Below are 25,471 nucleotides of genomic sequence, written 5' to 3'. Positions count from 1 at the left end.
TTAGTTGCTGTTGAGTCATTTCAACTCACGGGGACCTCACATTCAGAGGAACCTCTGGGTGGGGTTCAAACTGCCAACTTTTCCCCTAGTAGCTGAGCGTTTAACTGTCTGCACCACCCAGGGACTCCTTACACGTGGTAAAATTGGCTACTACTGTTATCCAACGGCCTCATCTTCCGCCTCTTCTTGGGGCTCTCTGCTAAGTGAGGTGAAATGCTAGGCATTTCTAAGTAAATCTCCCTCACTCGTTATTTGGCAAGGTGTCGGGGGGATGAAGTCAGGAAGGCTTCATAAATGCTACACTCGTAAGAGAGAACTTCAATATGTTCTCAAATCCAGCCTTGACGAATGTGTGTGGGGCTGGCTCCCTGAGAAAGAGGCATGTGGTCCCCAGGCTAAGTAGAAAGCAAGCCTCAGATGTGGTCATCTCTATTAGCATCTCTATTTCAATGGCACCCAGTGTCTGGATCCACAAGGGTGCTTTGGAAATGACAGCTTCCATTATCTGGACTCTGGTGGGCTTGGGGTGAACCACTCACCAGCTGGATGACAAGACAATTTCCTCAACTCTATGTTTTTTGATTTTTTCTTTTGTCTATGACCTACAGTATGAAATACATTTTATGTACTCATCAAGTATACACACACGCACAACTGAAACAAGGTTTTACAGACAAGTATTTACGGCCTCCCACCCCCTTTTAATTCTCTTGTAACCCTCTAAATTGATTTTACTCCAATGAATTGTGGCCTAAAGTCTGGAAAACACTGTTTAACTTTGCTAAGAACTTCTCTTCATTTCCTTGTAAGTTAGTAGCAAAGCTTTGCTACTAACTGAAAGGTTAGCGGTTTGAACTCATCCAGAGGCACCTCAGAAGAAAGCCCTAGTGATCTGCTTCCGAAAGGTCACAGGCCACAGCCTTGAAAACCCTTTTTAGCACAGTTCTGCTCTGACACACATGGGATCATCATGAGTTGGGATCAATTCAAGAGCAACTAACAACAACAGCAACAGGATAATTCTTATTAAGCAAAATAACATATGGAAAGCCTAGGTAGTAAATGAATGGCAGGTGATGACATCACCATCGCTTAAACCAAAAACCCAACCAGTTGCCACTGAGTCAACTCCAACTCATGGCAACCCCACGCGTGCAGAGTAGAACTGCAATCCACAGGGTTTTCAAGGCGGTGACCCTTTGGAAGCGATTGCCAGGACCTATTTCTGCAGTGTTTCTGGGTAGGCTCCAACTGCCAACTTTTCGATTAGTAGGTGAGTGCTCAACTGTTTGTGCCACCCAAGAACTCCTAACATTGCTTAACCTATAATAAAACCCAAAACCAAACGAGATGCCATTGAGTAGACTCTGACCCATTGTGGCGCCAAGTGTGTCAGAGTAGAACTGTGCTCTGTAGGGTTTTCAATGGCTGATTTTTCAGACATAGATTGCCAGGTCTTTCTTCCCAGGTGCATCTGGGTGAACTCGAACCTCCAACCTTTCCGTTAGAAGCCAAGCACGTGAACCATTTGCATCACTCAGGGACTCTTAACCTATAATAGCAAGATAAAATTGGATAAAACCAAAGTAATTAATAAAAAGCTATAACTACTTTTTAAATGGTTCTTCTAGTCTGGGGGTGGACAAACTACATCTTGTGGACCAAATCCAGCCCATAACCTGTTTTTGTAAATATAGTTTTATAAGGACACAGCCATGCTCACTTGTTTACATATTATCTCTGGCTGCCTGCTAGCTACAGTGGCAGGCTTGTGACGGAGACTATGTGGCCCACAAAGACTAAAATATTCACAGTCTGCCCTGCACAAAAAAAAACAAAAACAAAAACAAAAAACATTGCTAATTCCAGTTCCAGTCAATGGAATATTACACAGCCACTCCAGGCAAAAAAAAAAAAAAGATGCCTGAAAAGACTATGTGGCAACATGGAAAAATATTCATAGTATAAAAAGTGGGATAAAGGTAATTTTCTTTGGGGGGAAAAAGAAAAAAACAACTTCTTTAATGTCATTAAAATATCTTCACCGTAAAGAAGGGGAGCCAGATGTTGAGAAGCCTGGTAACTGCGGTGTCTGCCCACAGATGTCTGGAGAGTGGGGCAGGAGTGAGGAGCAAGGATTCTGCAGGCTGTGCCCCCAGTACCCCCGGGACAGAGGCTGGCAGCGGTCTGTTTCTGGGCCCTCACTCTCCAGTCCTCCAGCTTAGACGGGCTCACAGGGTGGGCGGTGGTTTCAAATTACCAGAGAAGAGCTGGCAGCAAAGCCAGGCTGCCCGACCCACAAGCCAAACATCTGCTTGGACAAAGACTTGGAAATCCCGCGCCCACAAATATGTACCTCTCTGGGGCTGGAGTTTGGAGTTGCCGAGCTGCCAGCTGCCGTAAGTTTCCATTAGAGAGGCAGGCCTTTGGAAAGGGTGGGGATGGCCCTCCTATCCCTCTGTGCATTCTTCTGGGGAGATGGGGGCAGAGGGGCCAGACTGTGTTCCTGGCGTCCTGATGGGTAATTTGGGACCAAATTAGCAATACGTTATGATTGCAAGGAATGTCTCAATGTCTCTCAATTTTTGCTTTTCCTTCTAGTTACTCTCTTTGGTGTAATTACTTGGCATGAAAAAGGGGGTGGCAGGGGGAAGGGGCAAGGCGGCAGAAGCTCCTAGCAGGAATAATTACTCGTAAAGAGCGGAGATTACAGTCAGTGCTATGTTCTGGCTTTCCATCCCCTTTCTTCAGTTACAAGTATAGGGTGTGGGGAAGGGCGGAAATTCCTGGGCAAAATGACCGTGCCCAGGAAATCTGTATATTTAATTTCCGAGAAAATCTCCAGTAAGCCGTCTAAACACAGGGGAATGGTTTGGTGGAGCTGTTAACAATCAAAGCATCAGGGTCATTGCCCGCAGGGCTTGGGCGTCCATAAATTCCATCCAGGTGGGAGAGGTAGGAGTGGAGGGCTTCGAAGGTAGAGAAAGGGCTTTGGCAACACTGCTGTGACACTGTCCAGGTGGCTGGTGTTGGCAGGCTTCAGGCCATGGAACTTTGCAAAGCTCCCAAGACCAACAAGAACCCATGGTGGATAGGGTAGGGAAGTCCTTCCACTGGTTGTTCTTGGCATGCAGATAAGATGTCCCCAAATGCTTCACTGAGCTGGGACTGAGTTACTGAGCCACTTGTCCCCCACACGTAAACATACACGTGACATGTCCTTGAATGGTGGCCCCCCTTCCCAGCCCCCAGCCCCAGGACTGCTCAGAAGCCACACCACTGGTGAAGCAGACACACTGGGGTTGAATCCCAGCCCCACTACTCACCAGAAAACTGGTTAACTTCTCTGTGTCTCAGGTTCCTCATCTGTAAAATGGGTATAACAATCCCAACCTCCCTCACTGGTTGTTCAAAGAGATTGAGGAGGTTAACTATTAAGTTCTTCACCTGGCCCCTGCCCCAACCCCCCGCATTCTCTTCCAAACATCACCCTCTCTCAATTCCCACCCCCACCACACACACACAGCAGGGCAAGTGAGGGAACGAGAGAGGGAGGCTAAGTGGCTTCTGTTTCTAACTGTCCTCACTGATTTAAAGGGCTTGCTTCACAGTGACGGCAGGTGAGTTATTACCTGAGATTTTTCTGCAGTGGTATTTCCTCATGAAGAGGGATTGCTCTGCAGGCTTGGTGGCTGAAGGCATTTCCCATGGTGTCCCGCCTCCTGTAACACCTCAGGGTAATAATCACACTCACAGAGGCCTGGTCTGAGGCAGGCAGGGGAGGCCTCAACTCCAGGGTTCACTTGTCAAGTAGACAGATGTGCCACAGCTAATTAAGGCCGCCTGTCCTGTCAGCTGGGCCTGTCTGAAGGCCTGGTCTGAAAGCTGGGGTGGGGGTGTGGATGTGCTAACTCTACTCAGTGCTGGGCAGACCTGGCCCTTCTGATGGGGTGGGCTTGGGCCACATTGCTCCCGCAGCCTTGCTGGCCCGACGGTTATCTGGCTTCACTCAGCTCCCAGCCTCTAGTGGGAATTCCACATGGACCGCAGACTTGGAAAAGGCTGTCGGCAATAACTGCTCCTCTGACCTGAGTAAACCCTTCCTCTGGGGACAGTTTGGTGGAGGGGTTGGGGTCGGAGGACTTGGCAGTCTGGCCCTGCAGTCGCTGGGCTCTAAGTTTCCCCCAAGCCCTCAGGGGAAGGACGTGATTGCAAGGGGCCAACCTAGCAGCGAGAACAGCCTGACAGAGTAGGTTGAGCGCAGTACAGAGAAGACTACTCGGAGAGAAAAGCTGGGAGCGCATGTGCCTCACAGTGTTAAGATTTAGGGTGGGTCAAGGACGGGGTGGTTGAGGTGGGGTCTAAAGTAGGATGTTAGATTCTGTGTCAGTGTTTCCAGAACCACTCACGGGCAATTTAAAGGGCAGTGGAGTCCGTGGGTGGTGCAAATGGTTAAGCGCTCAACTAAAAGTTTGGAAGTTGGAACCCACCCAGAAGTGCCTCAGAAGAAAGCCCTGGCGATCTACTTCTGAAAAATCAGCCATTAAAAACCCCATGGAGCACAGTTCTGCTCTGACACACATGGAGTCACCATGAATCAGAGTCGACTCACAGGCAATGGCTTGGCTTTGGCTTTTTGGAGGGTGCTGTGCAACATCCTCCAAGTTGGGCTCCTTTGAGATAATATGCCAAAAAAAAAAAAAAAAAAAAGCCAGGACCCAAATAAGTCTAGAAAACTACCATGTTGTCATCTCTTGGACACTCACTACATACCAAATTGATGATAACATTTTTGCTGACATTGTCTATCAGGTCATTTTTAGCATTCTATAGCAATTGTTCTCAAGTGTCGGCCCCAGACCAGCTTCAGCATCACCTGGGAACTTGTTAAAAATGCAAATTCTCAGGCCCCACCCCAGACCTACTAGGTAGGAAACTCTGGGATGTGGCTCAGCCATCTGTGTTTAACCAGCCCCTTCCAAGTGATTTTAGTTTGGGAACCACCGTATTAGCCTATTAAAGGCTCTAAGAAGTCTTGTTATTAAGAAACCCATTTATTTCTGTTTATCCTATTGTCTTACAAGGAGTCCATGGGCTCTACAAATGGTTAATGTGCTCAGCTGCTGACTGAAAGGCTGGAGGTTCGAGTCTACCCAAAGGTGCCTTGGAAGAAAGACCTGGTCATCTACTGCTGAAAAATCTGCCATTGAAAACCCTATGGAACACAGTTCTCTGAAACACATGGGGTCATCAGGAGTCAGAATGGACTCAATGAGAACTAGTTTAATGTCTCTCAAAGTCACAAGGCCACATAACACTTTTATGGCAGAATATCTACTAGGCTTTCTGAAGAACATGCTCTGGGAAATGAGAAAGAACAGGGACTTCAGAGTCTGAAAGATGTCCGGTGGAATCCGAGTTCTGAGACCCAGCAATCTGGAGAGGCACAAGCTCACTGGGTTATTGTAAGCTTTAAATCAGAGACAATAGTTTTTGGTTCAGAACAGTGCTCACTAAAGTGTAGCTGTTAATATGACAATAATGGTAGCACAAGTGGTTTGCAATTGGCTGCTAACCTAAAAGTTGGCGATTTGAACTCAGCTAGCAACTCTGTGGAAGCAAGACTGGTGAACTGCTTACAAAAGATTACAGCCAACACCCCATCAATAGAAGAGAGGAAACGAACCACGTGATCATCTCCATTGATGCAGAAAAAGCATTTGATAAAATCCAACACCCTTTCTTGACAGAAACCCTAAAGAAGATTGAATAGAAGAGAAATTTCTCAATGTGATTCAGGGCATATATGAAAAGCCAACAGTTAACATTACAGTTAATGGAGAAAGACAGAGCTTTCCCCTAGAAATTCGGAACAAGACAAGGATGTCCACTCTCACCACTTCTATTCAATATTGTACTAGAAGCCCTAGCCAGAGCAGTAAGATGAGAAAAAGAAATAAAAGGTATCCAGACTAGAAAAGAAGAAGTAAAATAATCTCCATTCGCAGATGATAATGATCCTACGTATAGAAAATCCCAAAGAGTCCACAAGAAAACTTCTAGAGCTAACAGAGGAATTTAGCAAAGTTGTAGGGTACAAGGTCAACAAACAAAAATCAGTTGGGTTTCTACACACCAGCAATGAGATCTCTGAAAGGGAAATTAGGGAAACAATTGCATTCACAGTAGCATCTAAGAGAATACAATACCTAGGAATAAATCTAACAAGGGATGTGAAGGACTTGTACAATGAAAACTATAAAACACTACTAAAAGAGATTAAAGAAGACTTAAATAAATGGAAAGGTGTTCTGCGTTCATGGATTAGAAGACTTAATACTGTTAAACTGTCAATATTACTCAAAGTGATCTATAGATACAATGCAATCCCGATCAAAATTCCAACAGCCTTCTTTACAACAAGGCAAGGTTTATAAGAGGGAGGGAGGCCTTGCTGGCCACCCTGGTTCCTACTGAGGGGTCAAGCACTGGGCAGGTTGATGGCCTGCAGGAGGCAGGCGGAGATGGCTGGGCCTGGAGGAGGGGGCGGGAGGAGGGCTGCAGGAGTTGGACGGAGGGTTCAGAATTCTCTTTTTCCAAAGAGGCGTCTCTGCCACCTCCACAGCCTATACTGGGCCGAGGTAACCGGGCCTCACTTGCCTGGGGCCTGGAAGCCACTCCCACCGAGGTGGTCATCTCCTGCAGCTGGCGGAGCAGGAAGGTGGAGAGGTGAGGCACAGAGGTCTGAGCTAAGGCCTGGAAAGCGGTCAGGTGATGGTGGGCCTCTGATACGCCAGAGGTGGCAGGCAACTCCCGACCACTCCTCCGCCCCCAACCCCTGCGGGCTGTACGGTGGTGGGTAAGGAACGGGGAGGGGAGGGGGGTAAATGGGGCCCGCCGTGCCACACTCATCCCAAGACACACTGGGGGTGCCTGATGGGTGGTGAGTGACTGGGGTGTGAGAGGGTGAGGGAAAGCGGCCTCGAAGACGGGGTGCTGCCTGACTCTTGACTAATGCCAATTTTCACATAATGACTGGGTCTTTGGAACCTAACCATGTCAGTAAGTGAGGAGTGCGTGTATATATAAAACTTGGACAACTTAACAACAAAAAGACAAATAATCAATGCATAAAGAGGACATTCAAATGGGCACCAAACACATGAAAAGATGCTCAGTGTCACTAGCCATCAGAGAGATGCATATCAAAACCACAGTAAGATACCATTCCACCCCCACGAGAACGGCTAAGATAAACAAACAAACAGAAAAAACAGAAAACAACAAATGTTGGTGAGGATGTGGGGAAATTAGAACCCTTATCCCGTTGCTGGTGGGAATGCAAAATGGCACAGCCCTTGTGGAAAAGTATGTGCGGTTCCTCAAAAAACTAAAAATACAACTCCAATAACAACAACAACAACAAAAAATAAACCCGATGCTGACAAGTCGATTCTGATGCATAGCGATCCTACAGGAGACAGTAGAACTGCCCATAGGATTTCCAAGGCTGTAACGCTACAGAAGTAGACTGCTGCATGTTTCTCTTCAGGAGTGGCTACTGGGTTTGAACCACCAATCTTTCAGTTAGCAGTTGAGTCCTTAACCACTGAGGCATCAGGGCTCCTTATTCAGTATAAAGTACATTCTCAGATCAGTGTATCTGTCCTTGGGAATGGCAATGAAAACAGGACCTTTCGGAAGTGTCACCATGACTTAAAGAGGCCTCCTTTCAACTTGAAGTTGCCCAGGATTTATGCTTTAAGGACAAACAGCTACTTGACAGTGGGTATAGGGCAGGGTCAGGAGAAGAGACCAGTTTATAAAACATGGTAACAGTACCTGATTTTTTTTGTCTTGTTTTTTAGGTCTCGACGACCTGTATTCTTCATGAGAAGTGGCTCTTTTAAATATCATTGCCAAGTTGGAGGTAGAGAAAATGAACTTGGCTCTTTTGTCTTAGAGTTCTCAGGTAAAAAAAGATAGAAAGGTGGTTGGGGCCCATGACATGTAGTGAAACCAGCCCCATGTGGGAATAGGCTCAAGCTATTCTTTTTGTCTTCTGTGATACAGTTTAAGGCCACCTACTAACCTAAAGGTTGGCAGTTCAAACCCACCTGTGCTGCAGAAGAAAGGCCTCGCAATCTGCCTCCATAAATACTAGAGCCATTGAAAGCCCTATGGAGCAGTTCTACTCTGTAACACATGGGGTCCCCATGAGTCAGAATCAACTCATTGGCAATGGTTTGGTTTTTGTTTTTTGGTGCAGTTTAAGACAAACCAATCTGCAAGGTTTTCATCTCCCAAATGTTGATTTCTCTTGTGTTTCCTCAGAACAGCACAACTAGATGGTGCCTGGCTACTGCCACCAACTGCTCTGACAGGGATCACAATAGAGGGTCCTGGTCAGAGCTGGAGAAAAATGCAGAACAAAATTCTAACTCACAAAAAAAGACCAGACTTACTGGTCTGACAGAGACTGGAGAAACTTCGAGAGTATGGCCCCCGGACACCCTTTTAGCTCAGTAACGAAGTCACTCCTGAGGTTCAGCCTTCAGCCAAAGATTAGACAGGCTCATAAAACAAAACAAGACTAAAAGGGCACACCAGCCCAGGGGCAAGGACTAGAAGGTAGGAGGGACCAGGAAAGCTGGTCACAGGGAACCCAAGGTCAAGAAGGGAGAGTGTTGACATGTCCTGGGGTTGGTAACCAATGTCACAAAACAATGTGTACTAACTGCTTAATGAGAAGCTAGTTTGTTCTGTAAACCTTCATCTAAAGTACAATAAAAAAAGGAAAACAAACAAACAAACAAAAAACAGGCTCCCTAAGTGGCTCAATCCCCAACAGCACATCTTTCACTGAGGAAACTCTTGAAAGCATAGCTGGAATCAGGTGAGACCTGGGATCAAAAGCCTGCCATAGCTGCCCTTGGTCCTTAGGATGAAGTTCTAAGTTCATGCTGCTGTTGACTATGGGGACAGTATGTTCTGCCCATTTGATTTCCCAGAGCTTGGCACGTAACACAAGCTAATTGATGTCTGACTGAAAAATGGACGGGTGACATGACTCTCCAGGAAGCTTGACCCTGCTGACCTCGCCAGCCTCGTGTCCCCAACTAACCCCAGCACAAGCACCTGCAGCCACACGGGGCTTCTTTCAATCCTCTGAATGCACCATGCTCTCTCCAACTTATGGTCTTTTCACACATGTTCATCTCTTTCAGGGGGCACATGACTTTCTCTTAAAGTCCAAAACCCGGGAGTCTCCTAGCCATTCTTCAGAGTCTAGCTTGTGCCTCACCTCCTCCTGGAAGCCCACTCTGACTCCCTAAGCAGTGCTAGATGCCCCTTCTCTGAGCTGTGACTGGTTGTCTGCAACCTTCACTGGGCTGTGAGCCACTGGAGGCCAATGACCTTGTATTATTTTCCATGGGACAGTGCCTGGCACAGAGTAAGTGGGCTGCAAATATCTCCTGAATGCACAAATGCATGAATGAGTGAATGCAGAAGCAAAGCTGTGTGATGGGGCTCGGACCGTGCAGCCCTGCAGTTTCAAACAGACCCCGAGGCCTGGGAGAGACTTACGTATTCCACATCTTTGGATGGGTCCCCAATGCTGCCGTTGGTGGTCGGGGCAGTGGTCTCTGCACCTTCTGGCTTTTCCTGTTGCTTCCCTTCTTCCTTGGGTAAGCCACCCTGCCCCGGGAGGGCCACCTCTCCTACGCCAAGGGCCTCGCTCTTATATTGCTTGACAAATTCCTCCATCACTTTCAACTCGTTCTCCAAAAGTCCGCGGCAGCGCGAGGGGTCCTGGTCGTAGATGGGCAGCTGATGCATAAGCTGGCGCCGGCGGTAATAGGCACCCTCGGTGCCGGTCACTGGCTGCTTTTCCTTCGGGATGAGCTCCATGTACTGGAGACCCTGAAGAGGAGAAGGAGGAGGAAAAAGATAATGTGAGGTGGGCCTGGATCCATCGCTCTCTGGACTCAACCCATTGAGTGGGGCTGAAGCAAAAAACAGAAAGCATGATGGAATCTGCTGCAACATTCCCTAACATTACCAGCCACTTTTAAGATGCACAGTCTGTATTTAACTTAAAGTAACTTTTTCCCCCAAATTACAAAAGCAATACATGCCATTGTCACAACTAAGAAAACACAGACTAGAGAAAGAATGAAAAGGAAAAAATACCCATCGTTTACCTTGTGCTCTATCTGTGCTGTGTTGGAAATGTTCTGAATCTTGATCTTGGTGGGAGTTACAAGAAAGTGTGCACATGTAGGAATTCATCAAGGTGTGCATGTAAGACTCATGGGCTTTGTGGATGTTGTACTTCAATTTAAAAAGTATTTTTAAAATTATGCTGCATTGGCCCACAGTAACAGCTTGTTAACAATTTTGTGTTTAACCTTCCAGACCTTTTCCAATCATATTTATAAAAACTTGTTTGATTATTTTCTATTTGTGTATGCGTGAGTGTGTATGGGAGTGTGCCATTTAGAAGGAAGCCTGATCAGCGGGCTCCATTTCTCTGACTGTGATAGACCATGTTCACAGTGTGGGGTAGAGAACAGTAAGATGCACAAAAAAGAAACCCTCGTTTGCATGTGCAAATGTTCAGTCTGTCTGTTCACTGACTAGAAAGATCTCTGCTTCTTAATATTTTATCATGTTATTAATATGTTACTAAGAATTTATTGTTATTGTTCTACTGCTTATTCTTCAAACTTTCATTTTCGGATGGCATTGGGAGGAGGAAAAAAAAAACCCACGAAAACTTAACTGCCGTTAAGTTCATTCCAACTCATGGCGCCCCCATGTGTATCAGAGTAGAACTGCTTCACAGGGTTTTCTTGGCTGTAATCTTTACAGAAGCAGATTGCCAGGCACTTCTATGGTGCTGCAGGGTGGGTTTCAACTGCCAAAGGAATCTATCTTTACGTGTGGGCTCAGTTTTCCATAAAAATTTGAAGTCAAGATCATTTTGCTTTGTTCTCTGACTTGCACCAGAAACCCAAACCCAACTGTTGCCATCAAGTCAATTCCAGCAAGTAATGGCAATAATTACTATTAAACAAGTTTGCCTCTTTCACCAAAGGAGAGTTGCTACTTTGAAACCTCTTCTCTAGGATCATTTGCTGGACAAAGGCCGCTGCATAAGTCTTTTAAAATACAGTGACAGAAGCAGTGCAAACCAGCTGACCTCACGAGGGACTGTCTCCTCACTGGCCCAGCAAATGGTGTGCTTATTTCTGCCTGTCATCACAGAGATACTTTCTCTGGAGGGAAATGCCCTCTCTTATCTTTCCTGTACTTACATGCAGTACCATATGATTTGGCCACTCCCTATTCCTTAACTGGAGGCCTGGGTGGTGCAAATGGTTAATGTGCTAGGCTGCTAACCCAAAGGTTGGAGCTTTGAGTCCACCCAGAGGCACTTGGAAGAAAGGCCTGGTGATCTATTACTGAAAAATCAGCCACTGAAAACCCTATGGAGCACAATTCTACTCTGACACACATGGGGTCACCATGAGTCAGTTGACTCAGAGGCAATTGGATTGTTTTTTATTCCTTAATCATTTCTAGGATGTTAGGTTTAAGCCTCTATCAGGTCCATCTATTCCTTGAGGGCAGGTTATGTTCTTTCTACATTAGTAGCAAGAGTGAGGGCTCTGGAATTGGTCTGTCCTCGATCAAAATCCTAGTTTGTAATATATTATTGTTGTTAGTCAGATCTCGACTCATGTGCCCCACGCACAATGTAAGGAAACACTGCCTGGTCTTGCGCCATTCCCTGGTCACGCCATTGTGATCCCTAGGGTGATTTTTGGAAGCAATCGCCAGGCCTTTCTTCCTAGTCTATCTTAGTTTGGAAGCTTTGCTGAAACCTGTTCAACATCACAGCAACACGCAAGCCTCTGCTGACAGATGTGTGGTGACTGTGCATGATATGCACTGGCTGGGAATTGAACCTGGGTCTCCTGCATGGAAGGTGAGAATTCTACCACTGAACCACTACTGCCCTCAATACACATATAGTACACAGTATATAATATATAAGCTAGGATTGTCGTGGAATTATGTAACAAATCTACAGCACTTGGCAGTTAATAAGCATACATGTTACTGATCTTCCCTTCTCTTTCTGGGGCTTTTCTATCTTTTTAAATCAGTGATTGCAGTTATATTCACTAGTTACATACTTCATATTCACCAGTTACATACTTCAAAACAGTCTTTCTCAAATGATACAGGATATAAGAACCACGTAGAAAAGTACTGAAAATTAGATTTCCAGACACAAATCCCCAGGGATTCTGATCCCATGAGTGAGTTATGGAGTCGAGAAATCTGCATTTTAAACATGAATCCTGGGTAATCTGATCCAGGAAGGTGGTCCATGGACCACCCTTGAACTACTGTGTCAACGTACCACTCGCAAGCCAGAAACTCGTGAGATAACCCAACTGTGCTCCTCAAGCACTACGGCAGAGAGCTGAGCAGGGGCTGGTGAACAATTTCCAGCTTCTTCAGGCTTTTGCAACGCAATGATCCTCAAGGAAGAAATGTGAATTGTGCTAATACCTGAGATAGGCCTAAATGAGCATTTAAAGCCATTGAAAACCCACTGCCGTCGTGTCAATTCTACCCCATAGTGACCCTATAGGACAGAGTAGAACTGCCCTACAGGGTTTCCAAGGCTGTAATCTTTATGGAAGCAGACTGCCACAACTTTCTCCCGCAGAGCGGCTGGTGGGTTCGAACTGTTGACCTTTCGGTTAGCAGCTGAGTGGTTTAACCACTGCGCCACCAGGTCTCCTCTACTCTCTCCCAAGTTGAAGTCACAGATTCACATCCTTGATGAGAATGGTCATCTAATGTAAGTGGATGTTCATTTTTAGATTTGCTGGCTTTGCAAAACAGATTTTGTTTCTTTCAAAACAGTATTTTTCCTTCATTTACCTCATGACAGTGCTGCTAAACAAAAAAAGAAAAAAAACTATCTAATCTGAAATTGCTTTTCTTAAAGAAGTATAATGAAATCATTATGGGCATAAGATATTTCATGGTTTATTACTTTAAGACCATTCAAAGGCACCGTCTCAGAGAGGAATCGACAGACAAGGTCTTGAGTCAATATCATTTCCACATCAATATGACTGGTAACCATCAGAATATTAACGTGTGCACAGATAACTGTCCATTTTTTGTAAATGAATAGGAATTGCACACTTGGTTTGTGTTCCAGGGATGGGAAGATTAGGGAGATAGAAAGGTCAAGGCCACAGCATGAAAAAGTGTGAAATCAGCAATTGTTTTCCATTTCTGTGCCTGACCTTGGCCACCCCCTCCTCACACCCTCCCCTCCACCACATTGCTTGACTCCCTTTACCCAAGTGGCTGCTGCCATATTTACCCTCTTAGAACTCAACTGCTAATCTCCTGACTCATTTTGGAATTACGGAAATCAACATAGAAAGTCACACCAAGATTCATAATGAGCAGCCTCAGCTGGTAGTCTGATTTTAGGGAGTAGGAGTGAAGAATCAGGAAGAGGGTGGAGAGACTAGTCCAGAGCCTGTCACTTGCTGGGTTTCACAATAATGGATTATGAAGAAGAGAATTTTTAGAAAAGGGAAAGGCAGGTGACCTGGGTCTTATGGGACTCAAATTGAGGGGCACCTGTGGTGGTTGTAGAGTCCCTGAGTGGTGCAAACAGTTGACACACTTGGCTGCCAACCCAAAGGTGTAGGTTTGAGTCCACCCAGAGGTGCCTTGGAAGAAAGCCCTGGTGATCTGCTTCTGAAAACTCAGTCATTTAAAACCGTATGGACACAGTTCTACTCTGACACACGTGGAGTTGCCATGAGTTGGAGTTGACTCGACAGTAACTGGTTTACTGGTTGTGATGGCTGTGGATGCCTCACTGGTGGTTCTACCCAGGCTTCTGGGTAGGGGGCACCTGTCTGAGACACCTTCTGGCATTGTGGGCTCAGAGTATACCCTGTTCTTCTCTGGTATGCTTGCAAAGTCCTTAATGCTATTCCAGGTGCTTTTCAAGACACATGTGATGGCTTGGGGTGGTGGACAGAGTCCTGGGTGTCAGGAAACCTGGGTTCTAGGTTCAGCTCTGTGCAAGGCTGAGAAAGTAGCTAACTGCTCTGGCCCTCAGTGTCCATCTGCAACGTTCAGGGTAGACTGCATGATCATTAGGGTCTTAACCGTCATGAGAAGTCTGTGACCACCTCACTTGATCTTCACCACCACTAAGTGAGGGAGGAAGGGCAACATCACTAACCCAATTTTACAGCCCAGGGAAGAGGCTTAAGGAGGGGTGTGGATTCTGATTGGCCAAAGAGGCCGACTCCTCCATCCAACACAGGGACAAATGAGCAGCCCAGGGGATTCAAGGCTGACTAATTGTCCCCAAAAGACATGTTTCTGACACAGTCTTGGGAAGACTAGGACTACAAGGAGTTGTTCTCTTGGTGAGAGTGAAATTGCAGGCAGCCACCAGCACATAAAGAGCCCTGGTGGTGCAGTGGTTAAGCACTTGGCTAACTGAAAGTTGGGCGGTTCGAACCCACTGGTTGCTCCTTGGGAGAAAGATGTGGCAGTCTGTTTCAATAAAGATTACTGCCTTGGAAACCCTATGGGGCAGTTCTACTCTGTCCTATAGGGTCACTATGAGTTAGAATCGACTTGACAGCAACAGATTTGGTTTTGGTATTTTTTACCAGCATATAGGAGCCCTGGTGGTGCGATGGTTAAAGCGCTCAGCTATGAACCCAAAGGTCGGTGGTTTGAACCCACCAGTGGCTCTGCGGGAGGAAAGACCTGGCGATCTGCTTCTGTAAAGTTTACAGCCTAGGAAACCCTATGCAGCAGTTCTACTCTGTCCTATAGAGTCGCTGTGAGCTGGAATCGACTTGACGGCATACAACAACAACAACCAGTACACATCTGCCAGACAGGTAAGGCTGAAGAACCTAGTCACAAACTTTAGTGTGAAAGTAAAGATTCCTGGCCCTCCCTCAGATTCCAATTTAGGAGGCCTGGAGGGGACCAGGAATGCACACTTCAGCAGGTACTCCCAGGTGAGTTTGAATCAGGCCAACCCAGGGTTGGGAGCTTTCTGGGGGCAGCGGGTGAGAGGAAGGGGTGTGGCCATTGGAGGGCAGTGAGAAGTGGTAACCAGGTTGGGCCAGGGCATAGGGCCCCGGGGGGAATGGGTTAGAGGGTAGCTGTGGGGTGGCAAATACCCACACCACCCCCTTTCGATTTCTTGTCCAGGGTCTGCCCTGCTCCTAGGAACTAAGGAAGGATTTGGGAGAAGTAGAAATAAGAACTTGGCTCACTCTACCAGAGGAGACATCCACACCTGGCCAACATCCTACTAACTCTAATTCTTGAAGCAGCCCCAGTCATGGGAAAGCAATCTCATCTCCTTATGAAGGCTGCTGACTCCCCCAGGTTGAATGGTTTAAGGAATAATAGTGATAACTAACACTGACATAGTGCTATGTTCCAGGCATGCTTCTAAGTGCTTTACGTGTGTTAACCTATTTAATTCTCACAACACCCTAGGAGGAAGATACTAATGTTACCCCTCAGGAAAATGAGGCACAGAGAGGTTAAATCACCATCCCAAGGTCACACAGCTAGTATGTGGTAGTGATGGGCTTTGGGTAGCTTGGGTCCAGAATACATGTGCTAAACACCTTCTATACTGCCACCCTAGAACACAGATGATTTGCAAAGAGGCAAAATGTCCCCCACTCTCTGGAGGGTTTTCCATTTGTCATTAATTTAGGGTGAGTGTGCAATGTTATCAGGGGCAGATTATCCAATAAGCAAGGTAAGCACAGTACTTACCTTGCTTACCAGGTCATCTGTAGTGAACAATTTCACATGGTTTCACCACATCTTTGCTTCTGTAGGAAGGTGCTGTGGGGTTGGAAGAGAGATGCCAGCCATACCTAGAAGCAGAATCTTTGATGTGGTGAAAAAATGTGAAATTGTTCACTACAGATGATCTGGTAAGCACAGTAAGCACCATGCTTACCTTGCTTATTGGATAATCCACTCCTGAGTATAAGCCTTACTAGGTGCCAGGAGTCCCCACTACTGGAGGTAGCTGTGGCTTAGCCTTCTAGGGCTTGCCCCCGTCCCGGGAAGAAGGGGTGCTCAGCTTTACAGAGAAACACTGTGAGAAGTCCTGGTGCAGTGCCTCTCTGCCAGTTATTGTCTCCATCTGGACCAGCCAGCTCTTGTTAATCCCGTGTCCACAGTGTCCTTTCATGCTCTACCCTGGATGTGCGTGCCTGTGGTCTGAAGAGCCAGTTGCTCCCTGGTGAGGCCTAGAGTCAGGGAGTCTTTCTTCCCAGGGACCCAGTGTCCTTATTGTGCTAACAGTTCCAGTCGGGTGGCCGGCTCTTGCCTTTGCATTGTCAAGACCACGGCATCCAGCTGCCACGAGGTGTGTGATAGGTGGCGGCCTTGCCTGGCTGGCCTGAGACTCTGCCACCATTCTCTATACACACACCCCTGCAGATATTGCCAACCAACCATCACACCCTCAACAGAACTCCAGGTGATCACTGTTGGCTGGCATTGACGGGGAGGGACGATGTGATGGAGAGAGGACTGGGTCCGAGTCAGCTGCCTGGTACTGCTCTGAGCCTGTAAGAGAACCAACCCCCAGTATCTCACCAGGAAGCTGATAAAGTCACATTCCCAAAACCTTTAACAAGGGGCCTTTTCTCAGAAAAGTTGAAAAGATTGGTACAGGTATTAAGTTTTTCATGAGGACCTCTGAGTTTCTGCTGCTCTGCTGTCTGGCTGGAATGTCTTGAGTGGAGGGGTTACCGGAATCTGGCATTATCAGGAGAGAACTCAAAGGTGCAGAGAGAAAAGTGGAAGGGGAAGGTGTTTCTATTGCTTGGGTTGCGCAGTAGAATGCACATGAGCTCTGGAATCAGAAGATTCAATCCGGATTCTGCTCTTCCTGATTCTTCTTCAGCTGTCAGCCGAGGTCAGGAAATAGGCTTCATCTCACATATCAATCTCAGTCAGCAGTGGCAGTCTGGAGTGCTGTGTTGAGAAGGATTCTGAGGCCAATGTGGGCTCAATGGGAGACAGTGCTCCAACAGATCAGAAATGTCTGTCATGGGTGTGGGAATGGGGGTAACACATGGGCAAGCGCCACCCCTGCGTAAATACAAGTCTCCACTGTAAAATGGGCCTCTAATGCACTCAGCACATGGGAAATGGTGAGGTGTCAGTGAGATACTATACACAAATTGCTCAGTGGATGTTAGATCCCTTCGTCTTCCTTCTTGCCTTCCCAAATCTAGCTCAAGCCCTACCCTTCCCTAGGAAGGCTAACCCAGGGTACCTGCTCTTTCCTGCCTCTCCTTCCCACTGCCCTGTTCTCCTGGCATGGCCTGCGGGGAAGAGCCCAAGCTTTGGTGTCAGGGAGGCCTGAGTTCAAGACCTGCCTCTGTCACTTAAATCAGCTGTGGGACGTTTCGCTAGTTGCATCAATTCTCAGAGCCTCAGTTTCCCCATCTATAAAATGAGGGTAGTAATAGTACATCCCCAACAGTGTTGGAACATTAATGAGACTGTGCATGTAGAGGTTTTAGCATAGTGCCTGGCACACAGTATGTACTCAGTAAATATTAGCAATTAAGTTTGCTGTTACCAGTTTAAAACAAAACAAAACAGTTGCTGTCAATTCCGACTCATGGCGACTCTGTGTGGGTCAGAGTAAAACTGCGCTCCATACGGTTCTCAATGGTTGATTTTTTGTAAGTAGATTGCTAGGACTTTCTTCTGAGGTACCACTGGGTGGACTCAAACCTCCATCCTTTTGGTTAGCAGCCAGGTGTTTAACTGTTTGCACCACCCAGGGACTCCACTGGGTTTTAAAAGCTTGAGAATTTCTCTGGCCCTCATTTTGGCTGGGAAGAATGACAGATAGCAAGATTCAGTCTTCTTCCCAAAATATCAGTCCTGATCATTTGGCCATTAAAAAAAAAAAAAAAGTTGGGAGGGTGAGAGGGAGGGAGAGAGTTGTCAGGTCCCAGAAATGTGCCTTGCCCCTGCAGCCCAGCTGGAGGCAGACAGAGGGGCTCTTTATAGCCAGTGGTTTTATGAGCCAGCATTAATCACTGCCTGACGATGCCTTCCCCTGATTAGACTGGGGCCTTCACCACCCAGTTCCTGAGGCCCACAGCCAGCTCGTTTATGAGCTGCTTGCTTTATTTCAAGCAGACATCTTGTCTTGGAGACCTGCTTGCTGACTTACCCAGCCTGGGCGCTGCACGCAGGGCCATGTTCTAACACACCTGGCATGCTGGGCTATGCTGCTGTTCTAACGCCACCCTCTGTGGCCCGGGTCTGCCCGTCTAGCCCTGTGAACGTGCGAAGGACACTTACATGTAAAACGTAAAATGATTCCTACCTCACAGGGTGTTCTTTTTAAATGTGCTTTATGCTGTCCAAAAAATACGGCTAAAAAGACAAGGAAAAAAAAAAAAAAAAGAAATCCTTGCCTCTCATTTTATGTAGAAGGGGATTTTTTTCTTCCTTAAGATACTGCTTCGAGCAGGGCTTCTCAATGTCTCCATGGTGAAGGATCAGGTTTGTTTGTCCCACCTACTGCAGGATGATTGTGGTCTTACTGCACGTGGTGAATATGACGCTCACACCACATGTGATTTCCATGTGACTCTGACCACAACTGACCTGTGCTCAAGGAGACGAATTCTCTGATCACATGCTTGGATGTCAAACTGCCACATAATTTTCTCAGCATTTATTCTCAATTTCTCATTGTGGACCAGTAACAAAGACTTTGTGGAATGGCTCCGGTCCACAGACCCCTCTTTGAGTATCGCTGGCCTGGATGGTTATGTACACAAATACAGAATGAGTCTACTATGTGCCATGCTCTGTGCTAGGTGCTGGGGATACAGTGGTGTAGGTGACAGACAGATGTGGTGTCTGTCCTCATGGACCTTACTTCATTGCAGCGTGGAAGAGCAATGATAACTAAATAAAGAGACACGTGAGATAATGACAGTTTGGAACCATTAAGCTTCCAAAGAAACAAACAAGAACTGAGATAGAGAACAAATGTGCAGGTTGGGTAATTAGGGGAGGCCTGTCTTAGACCTGGAAACCCTGGTGGTGTAGTGGTTAAGAGCTATGGCTGCTAACCAAAAGGTCAGCCGTTCCAATCTAGCAGGGGCTCCTTGGAAACCCTGTGGGGCAGTTCTACTCTGTCCTGTAGGGTAGCTATGAGTTGAAATCCACTTGATAGCAATGGGTTTGGTTTTTTGGTTTTGTCTGAGACCTGGATGTCAGAAGGTCCCAGCCATGCGAAGAAGGGGGAAAGGGCATATCACACAGAGGGAACAGTAAGTGCAAAGTCCATGAGGAGGGCAAGAGTTTGGTGTGTTTCAGAACTGGAAGGAGGAAGGCCAGTGTGCTGTGAGATACTGAGTGAGGGTGGTGTAGTAGGAGTCATGGGGGAGAAGGGGAAGGAATCAAACCATATAGGACTCCAAAGGCTCTCCTTTTCCTCCGGTAAAAATGTAATCAGATGCCAGCCTTGCCTCTCTAAAATTGTAGAACCTCTCGTATCTCATGAACTTGTAGAGGTAATTTAGCCCCTTGCTACTCAAAGTGCAGTCTTGGGACCAGCAGAATCAACATCACCTCCCAGCTTGTGAGAAATGCAGAGTTGCAGACCTGCCCCAAACCTACTGGACACATGTTAATGAGATTGCCAGAAAATTTATAAGCACATTTAAATTTGAGGACCAGTCATCCAGTTGATGGTTCTCAAATGGGGCTGCATGTGGAGTCATCTGGGGAGTTTTTTATAAAATGCTCACATCTGGTGATTCTGATTTTGTAGTCTGGAGATTCTGACTTAATGGTTTGGGGTGAGGCCTGGACATGGGGATTTTTTAAAGCTCCCCAGGGATCCAGTGGGCAGCCAGGGTGAGAGCCATTGATCTGCATACAAACAGATGGGCTCTGTACCTCTGCTTATGTTGGCAGGTACTCACTTTCTGTTCCTTGCTCACATTTCTCTTTTAACTTCTCAGTGCTGGTAAAAGGGACCCAAAAGATTCTGTTAGCTCAGTTACTCTTATGTTAAAGTCTGTGAGCAGGAGTGACTGTTTCATCAAGCAGCTTGAGAACCTGGCAAGACAGTTCCTGTTCCCTGACTAAGTGCAAGGTGCTCCCCAGGCCCTGATGGCTGAGAATAGCTGGAGGGGCAATTCATGTGACACAGGGCCAACTGCATAGACCAGCAGCTGAGAGGCTAGAGAACAAAAATTGGGAGGAGAAGAGGGCCAGTGGGAGACTTAGAGACAAATCCATTCCCTTGACCTGGAGGACCTAGGGGAAGACTCCACAGAGGAGGGACTGGTCATGTGAACAAGCATTGGCCAAAGAGGTGGGAAATTCCAGGCCTGAGTATGCCTTGAGGCCAGACAGATTAGAAGTCTAGAGCTTGTGCGAATTATGGTTGAATGGAGCAGAAGTAGAGTGTGTCTCTGTGTGTGTGTTTGACCATGAAGGGCCTTGAATGCTACCCTAAGGAGGCTGAACTTGACTTCACCAGTTGGGAGGTGAAGATAGCAAAAGAGAAAGTAGGGGAGGCTCACTCTGGTCTCCCTTTATAGAGGCTGAGACTGGATGAGATTGATGGGCCAAAATGGTGCAAGACGTGGCTACTACCTTGTGAAACCTGCCATAGGTATGGTGAACACATTGCTCAAACAGGAATACTGTTGAAAGTGAAATGGAGACAATGAGCTGGAAACTACTGAAAATTACTCTGGGACAACAGGTGTAAAATGTTCTGGGCAAATGAATGCATGGTCGTCCAAGGTATAAGCCTACTCATAGTGTTAGAGTTTGAGCCATGACCAGGCCTCCAGTCTGCTAGTCTCCGTAGTCCCAAGGTAAGTGATGGCACTTAGTTTCCTCTGCTCTTCTGGGGATGAGGAGAAGACCACTGACTCTCCACCCATCTCCCCAGGTCCTGTCAAAGCAGGACCTCTGCAACCAACCTCATGGCTGTGCACCTCCACCCACACAGCAGGTGCCTTGCTAGTGCTGCTCATGTGTTATCCCATCAACCACACACCAGCATCTTGCTAAGTACTGCTCATGGGTTATCCTATCAACCTGCATGATCACAGAGGCAGAGGGGGGACTCGAATTTTGGAGTCTGACTCGTAAGCTCCAAGTGATACGGCCTTTGTTTGTTGTGGACAGAGAGGATGTTCCATACACCCTGGGCAGCACAGGGCTACCAGTGAGCTTAACCCCTACCTGGCCAGGAAGGGTGGAGAAGAGAAGAATCCAGAGGCCTCAAAGGGAAAGGTAGCTGTTGGAGCCACACACAGCACCTGTCCAGTTCATCAGGGAGCCCTTCTGGCCTCAGCCAGGTGCAGAGACTTGGCTACATGCACTTTTGTTTGGGCAATAACTGGAAATACGTATACAGGAGTCACTCCATGTCAAGTGGTAATGAGGATAGCACCAAGCAATGGGGTCAGATGAGCTGGGTTCTAATGTCAGGATCTACCATTCATTGTGTAACCTGTGAGTCACTTCATCTCTCTGGGCCTTTCCACTCTCCTCAGGGCCTCTCTAACCACTATCCCAAGAATTCTATGGGTCCCTTTTCCCCAGAGTTGTAATAAGCCATTTGGTTTTCCCATCTGAGCCCAGGAAACTTCAGCTCTTAGGAAAAAAGGGCTATTTCTCTGCTCTCTTACAGACCTGCAAAGGGCACATCTCGGGCCATGTTGAGGGAAAATAAACATCTCACAGACGGAGAAAAACACTTTGAGAAATCTGAATGATAAACTATTCCCTGTTCAGAAGTGAGGAGCCCAAAGGGAACCATGAGTGACCGTGTACTAGAACAGAAGGGCCCTTGGAGTTCATAGGCAAATCCCCTACCCATTTCATGGATGAGGAAAACTGATGCCCAGGTAGTCTTCACCCCAAGATCACATAGTAAGGCAGGAACAAAGCTGAAACCACAGCTACTAGTACCAATTTTGTTACATTACCCTCTTCCTACCTTATCTTCAGAATTCAGAAACCCATGGCGTGGCTACTATCTATAAGGGCAGGAAAAAAAAAAAAACACTCGGTTAGATAGATGTTGTCTTACCAGTTTCTGGGTGACTCCTGGGGGAGCCCACTCATAGGTAATGGTGTCAAAGGTGGGATCTTTCCCAGTGGCAATGGGATTGGTCATGATCATTCGGTTCCTCTTGTAGATCCGGACTCCATCCCCGCCTTTCACCCGGGCTGTGAGGGTGGAATACTTGGAGTCCATCAGCAAACGGCCAATTTTCCGGTCATCTTCCAGGTCGGAGCTTAGGCAGTGGTCCTCTTGGCTGCACTTGCAGGACTTGCATATTTTCCTGGGGGGAGGAATGGGACGAGTGAGACCAATCTCTGGAAAAGAGAGGCAAGCCAAAAGCATCCACTGTTTTGAAAGCCAGTACAAAGTTTAATTTTAGTAACTGGAAAGGTTAGCAGCAGAACGGATGGCAACTGAGACAAAAGGTCTTTGGGATTGGGAACTACATTTGGGAAACACCAGAGAGAAGTCTTTCTATTTACGGGGGATGGAGAATGTGACTTTTGCTGGTAAAAAGAGTAGCGTGTTTTTCCTCCTTGTGGTCATGGCGGCAAAAGCTGGTTTACTCATTAGAGATGCTCTGAGGCAGGGATTTACAAAGCCCATGGGCCAAACCTGGCCGACTACCTGCTTTTATAAATAAAGTTTTATTAAAACATAGCCATGCTCATTCATGTACATATTGTCTATGGTTGCTTCCTTGCTACAGTTTTGAGTTGAGTGGGTGCAACAGAGTTCCTCTGGCCTGCAAAGCCTAAAATATTTACTATCTGGCCCTTTACAGAAAAAAGTTTGCTGCTATCTGCTTCAGTGAATTATTCAAATTGTCTTTCAAGATCCATAAGCCTCAAAACTTCAGCAAATTTTAAAACTCTTTTAGCAAGCACATCAAAACTAGAATGCAGCTTGAAATTTTCTTCAAGAAACTTGTGGACAGAACCCAGGGGTAAGGGACAAGCCTAGAAAACTCCTTGGGCTGCTGGAGAGATTGATGTTCACTGGGTGAGGCTTTATCATGAAGCTAGGAGAAAGAGAACCATCCCAGGGAAGGTTTTAAATTCACATGGAAGTCTAACGCTTCTCTCTGACAATTAAAAAAAAAAAAAAAAAAGAAGTAACGTCTGGCTGCTTTGTGTCATACTGTTAATGTTTAGAAATCCAAAGAGTTACACAGTGTGAGAAGAAAATTGCTCCTCTGCCTTTCCAGCCTGTCACCGTAGGTGTGCTTGTGCTGCGTTTCAGATGCTCTAAAGCATGCGACTTAAGAACTAGTTAAGTAAAGGGAGTGATGTTAAGACCTACTGCAGGGATGGGAAGGCCTAAGCAACTGAGACTTCACTGCCAGTTAAACAACCACCTTCCAGCCAGGCAAGCCCAAGGAAGCCCTCACTTTCTCTCCTGACTAAGGAGATTAATGAGTTTCATTGTTTACCACAAATATTGACTGTGGGACTACCAAGGGCATAGCTTGACGGTCTACATCAGTGGTTCTCAACCAAGGTCAGTTTTGTCCCCCAGAGACATTTGTCAATGTCTGGAGGCATTTTTGGTAGCCACAACTGGGGGACAAGGGGAGTTGCTACTAGTAACTCTGGGTAGCAACTGAGTAGAGGCCAGGGATGCTGCTACATATCCTAAACTGCACAGGGAAGCCCCCAGAACAAAGAATTATCCAGCCCAAAATGTCAACAGTGCTGAGGCTGAGAAACCTGTCCTGAGTGAAAAGACCACTGTCCGTCTGTCAGTTTGTTATACTGTGGTGGCTTGCATATTACTATGATACTGGAAGCGAGACCACTGGTATTTCAAATACTAGCAGTGCCAACTATGGTGGACAAGTTTCAGCAAAGCTCCCAGACTAAGACAGAGTAGGAAGAAAGGCCTGGTGATCTACTTTGAAAAACAGAATGCTGCTTAGAAGTAAGGATGGCGAGACTTCAGCTCACTTACTTTGGACATGTCATCAGGAAAGACCAATAGCTAGAAAAGGACATCATGTTTGGCAGAGGGCCAACGAAAATGAGGGAAACCCTCAGCATACCAATGACCATGAAGATGGCACAGGACTGGGCAACGTTTAGATCTGTTACACATAAGGTTGCCATGATTGGAGTCTACTCAACAGCAACTAACAACAACAACATACGAAAGTAGGAGGCCTCATGTCAACTTTCAAAGACCTTACACTAGGGGTAGGAGAGAGAGAGAATCAGATGGAAATAATGACATAAGGTAGAATCAGGAGGAGCCATAACAGGGTTGGTTGCATCTGCTCTGGGGTAGTCCTGCTGGCCTGGACCAGTTCCCCAGGGTGTTAGTTGGTGGTGCACGGAAAAGGGTTTGGTGGTCAAGAGTTTGGAATACAGTGGGTTAAAGAAGATTCAACACATTTCTTTAGTGCAAGGCTGTGCCTTGTCTTTAATACCCTTATGTTCAGGGGGAGAGAATGTAGCATTTCTCACTTCAAGGAGAAGCTTGCAGTCCAAGTTCACGCTCATTGGGTTACAATTTGAGAAATGCTAAAATAGATGATGTCAAGGATATTTCCGGCACTAAAAAAGAGAATGGAATCCTAAGGGCAATGCAGGGCAAAAATGAGAAGTCATTTCTTTTTGTTCTCATAAAAAGGGGTTGCTTATTTTGCAGAGTTGAAGCATTTTATTCACAATCAGTAATGCTCCCTTGCCTATTCCTTTTAGGAGCCAGGTGTTATGGATTGAATTGTGTCCCCTTAAAATATGTGTTGAGTTCCCGGCCCTTGTACCTGTGGATGTGATCCTATTTGGAAATAGAGGATTTCTTTTGTTATGTTAATGAGGTCATAACAGTGTAGGGTGGATCCTAAACCTAATCACTTTCTGAGTTATAAAAAGACCAGAATAAACACAGAGACACATACACCAGGGAAGACAGATGCCAAGGAACTCCTGGGGCTACAGACAATGAAGGACTCTCTCTCCCCTAGGGCCAATGTCCTGATTTGGACTTCTAGCCTCCGAAACTGACAATAAGTTCATATCTTTAAAGACACTCACTTGTTGTGTTTTTTGTTATTCCAGCCCTAGGTGACTAAGATAACAGGCATGAAGGAAACACTTCGCTAAGAAGATAGGAGATGGGGCCACGGGTTTATGTGTGGGACTGACAGCAGCACAATGGAAGCAGGAGGAGGAGGAGGCAGGAAGCGAAGGAAAGCCAGGCACAGAGGATGGAGGGAGGAATCCTGATTCCAAGACTTCTGTGTCTCATCTAATCCCCTGGCCTCCCCAGTCCATG

General features: G+C 46.6%; 1 protein-coding gene across 2 annotated transcripts in view; it reads right to left on the bottom strand.

Annotated features, from left to right (window-relative positions):
- The window catches only part of LMCD1 (LIM and cysteine rich domains 1), an 80,520-nt gene that overhangs the window by 12,549 nt on the left and 42,500 nt on the right, over nt 1–25,471 (bottom strand). For both annotated transcript variants that reach the window (XM_004368289.2, XM_004368290.2), the window contains 2 exons: nt 22,220–22,475; nt 9,589–9,924 (listed from right to left, as the gene is read on the bottom strand). In XM_004368289.2, coding sequence (XP_004368346.1) covers nt 9,589–9,924; nt 22,220–22,475 — 592 coding nt within the window. The remainder of the gene's footprint in view (nt 1–9,588; nt 9,925–22,219; nt 22,476–25,471) is intronic.

This window comes from Trichechus manatus, unplaced genomic scaffold, assembly GCF_000243295.1.
Source record: "Trichechus manatus latirostris isolate Lorelei unplaced genomic scaffold, TriManLat1.0 scaffold00001, whole genome shotgun sequence".
NCBI classification, from domain to species: Eukaryota; Metazoa; Chordata; class Mammalia; order Sirenia; family Trichechidae; genus Trichechus; species Trichechus manatus.
This window is presented reverse-complemented; position numbering and strand designations above follow the sequence as displayed.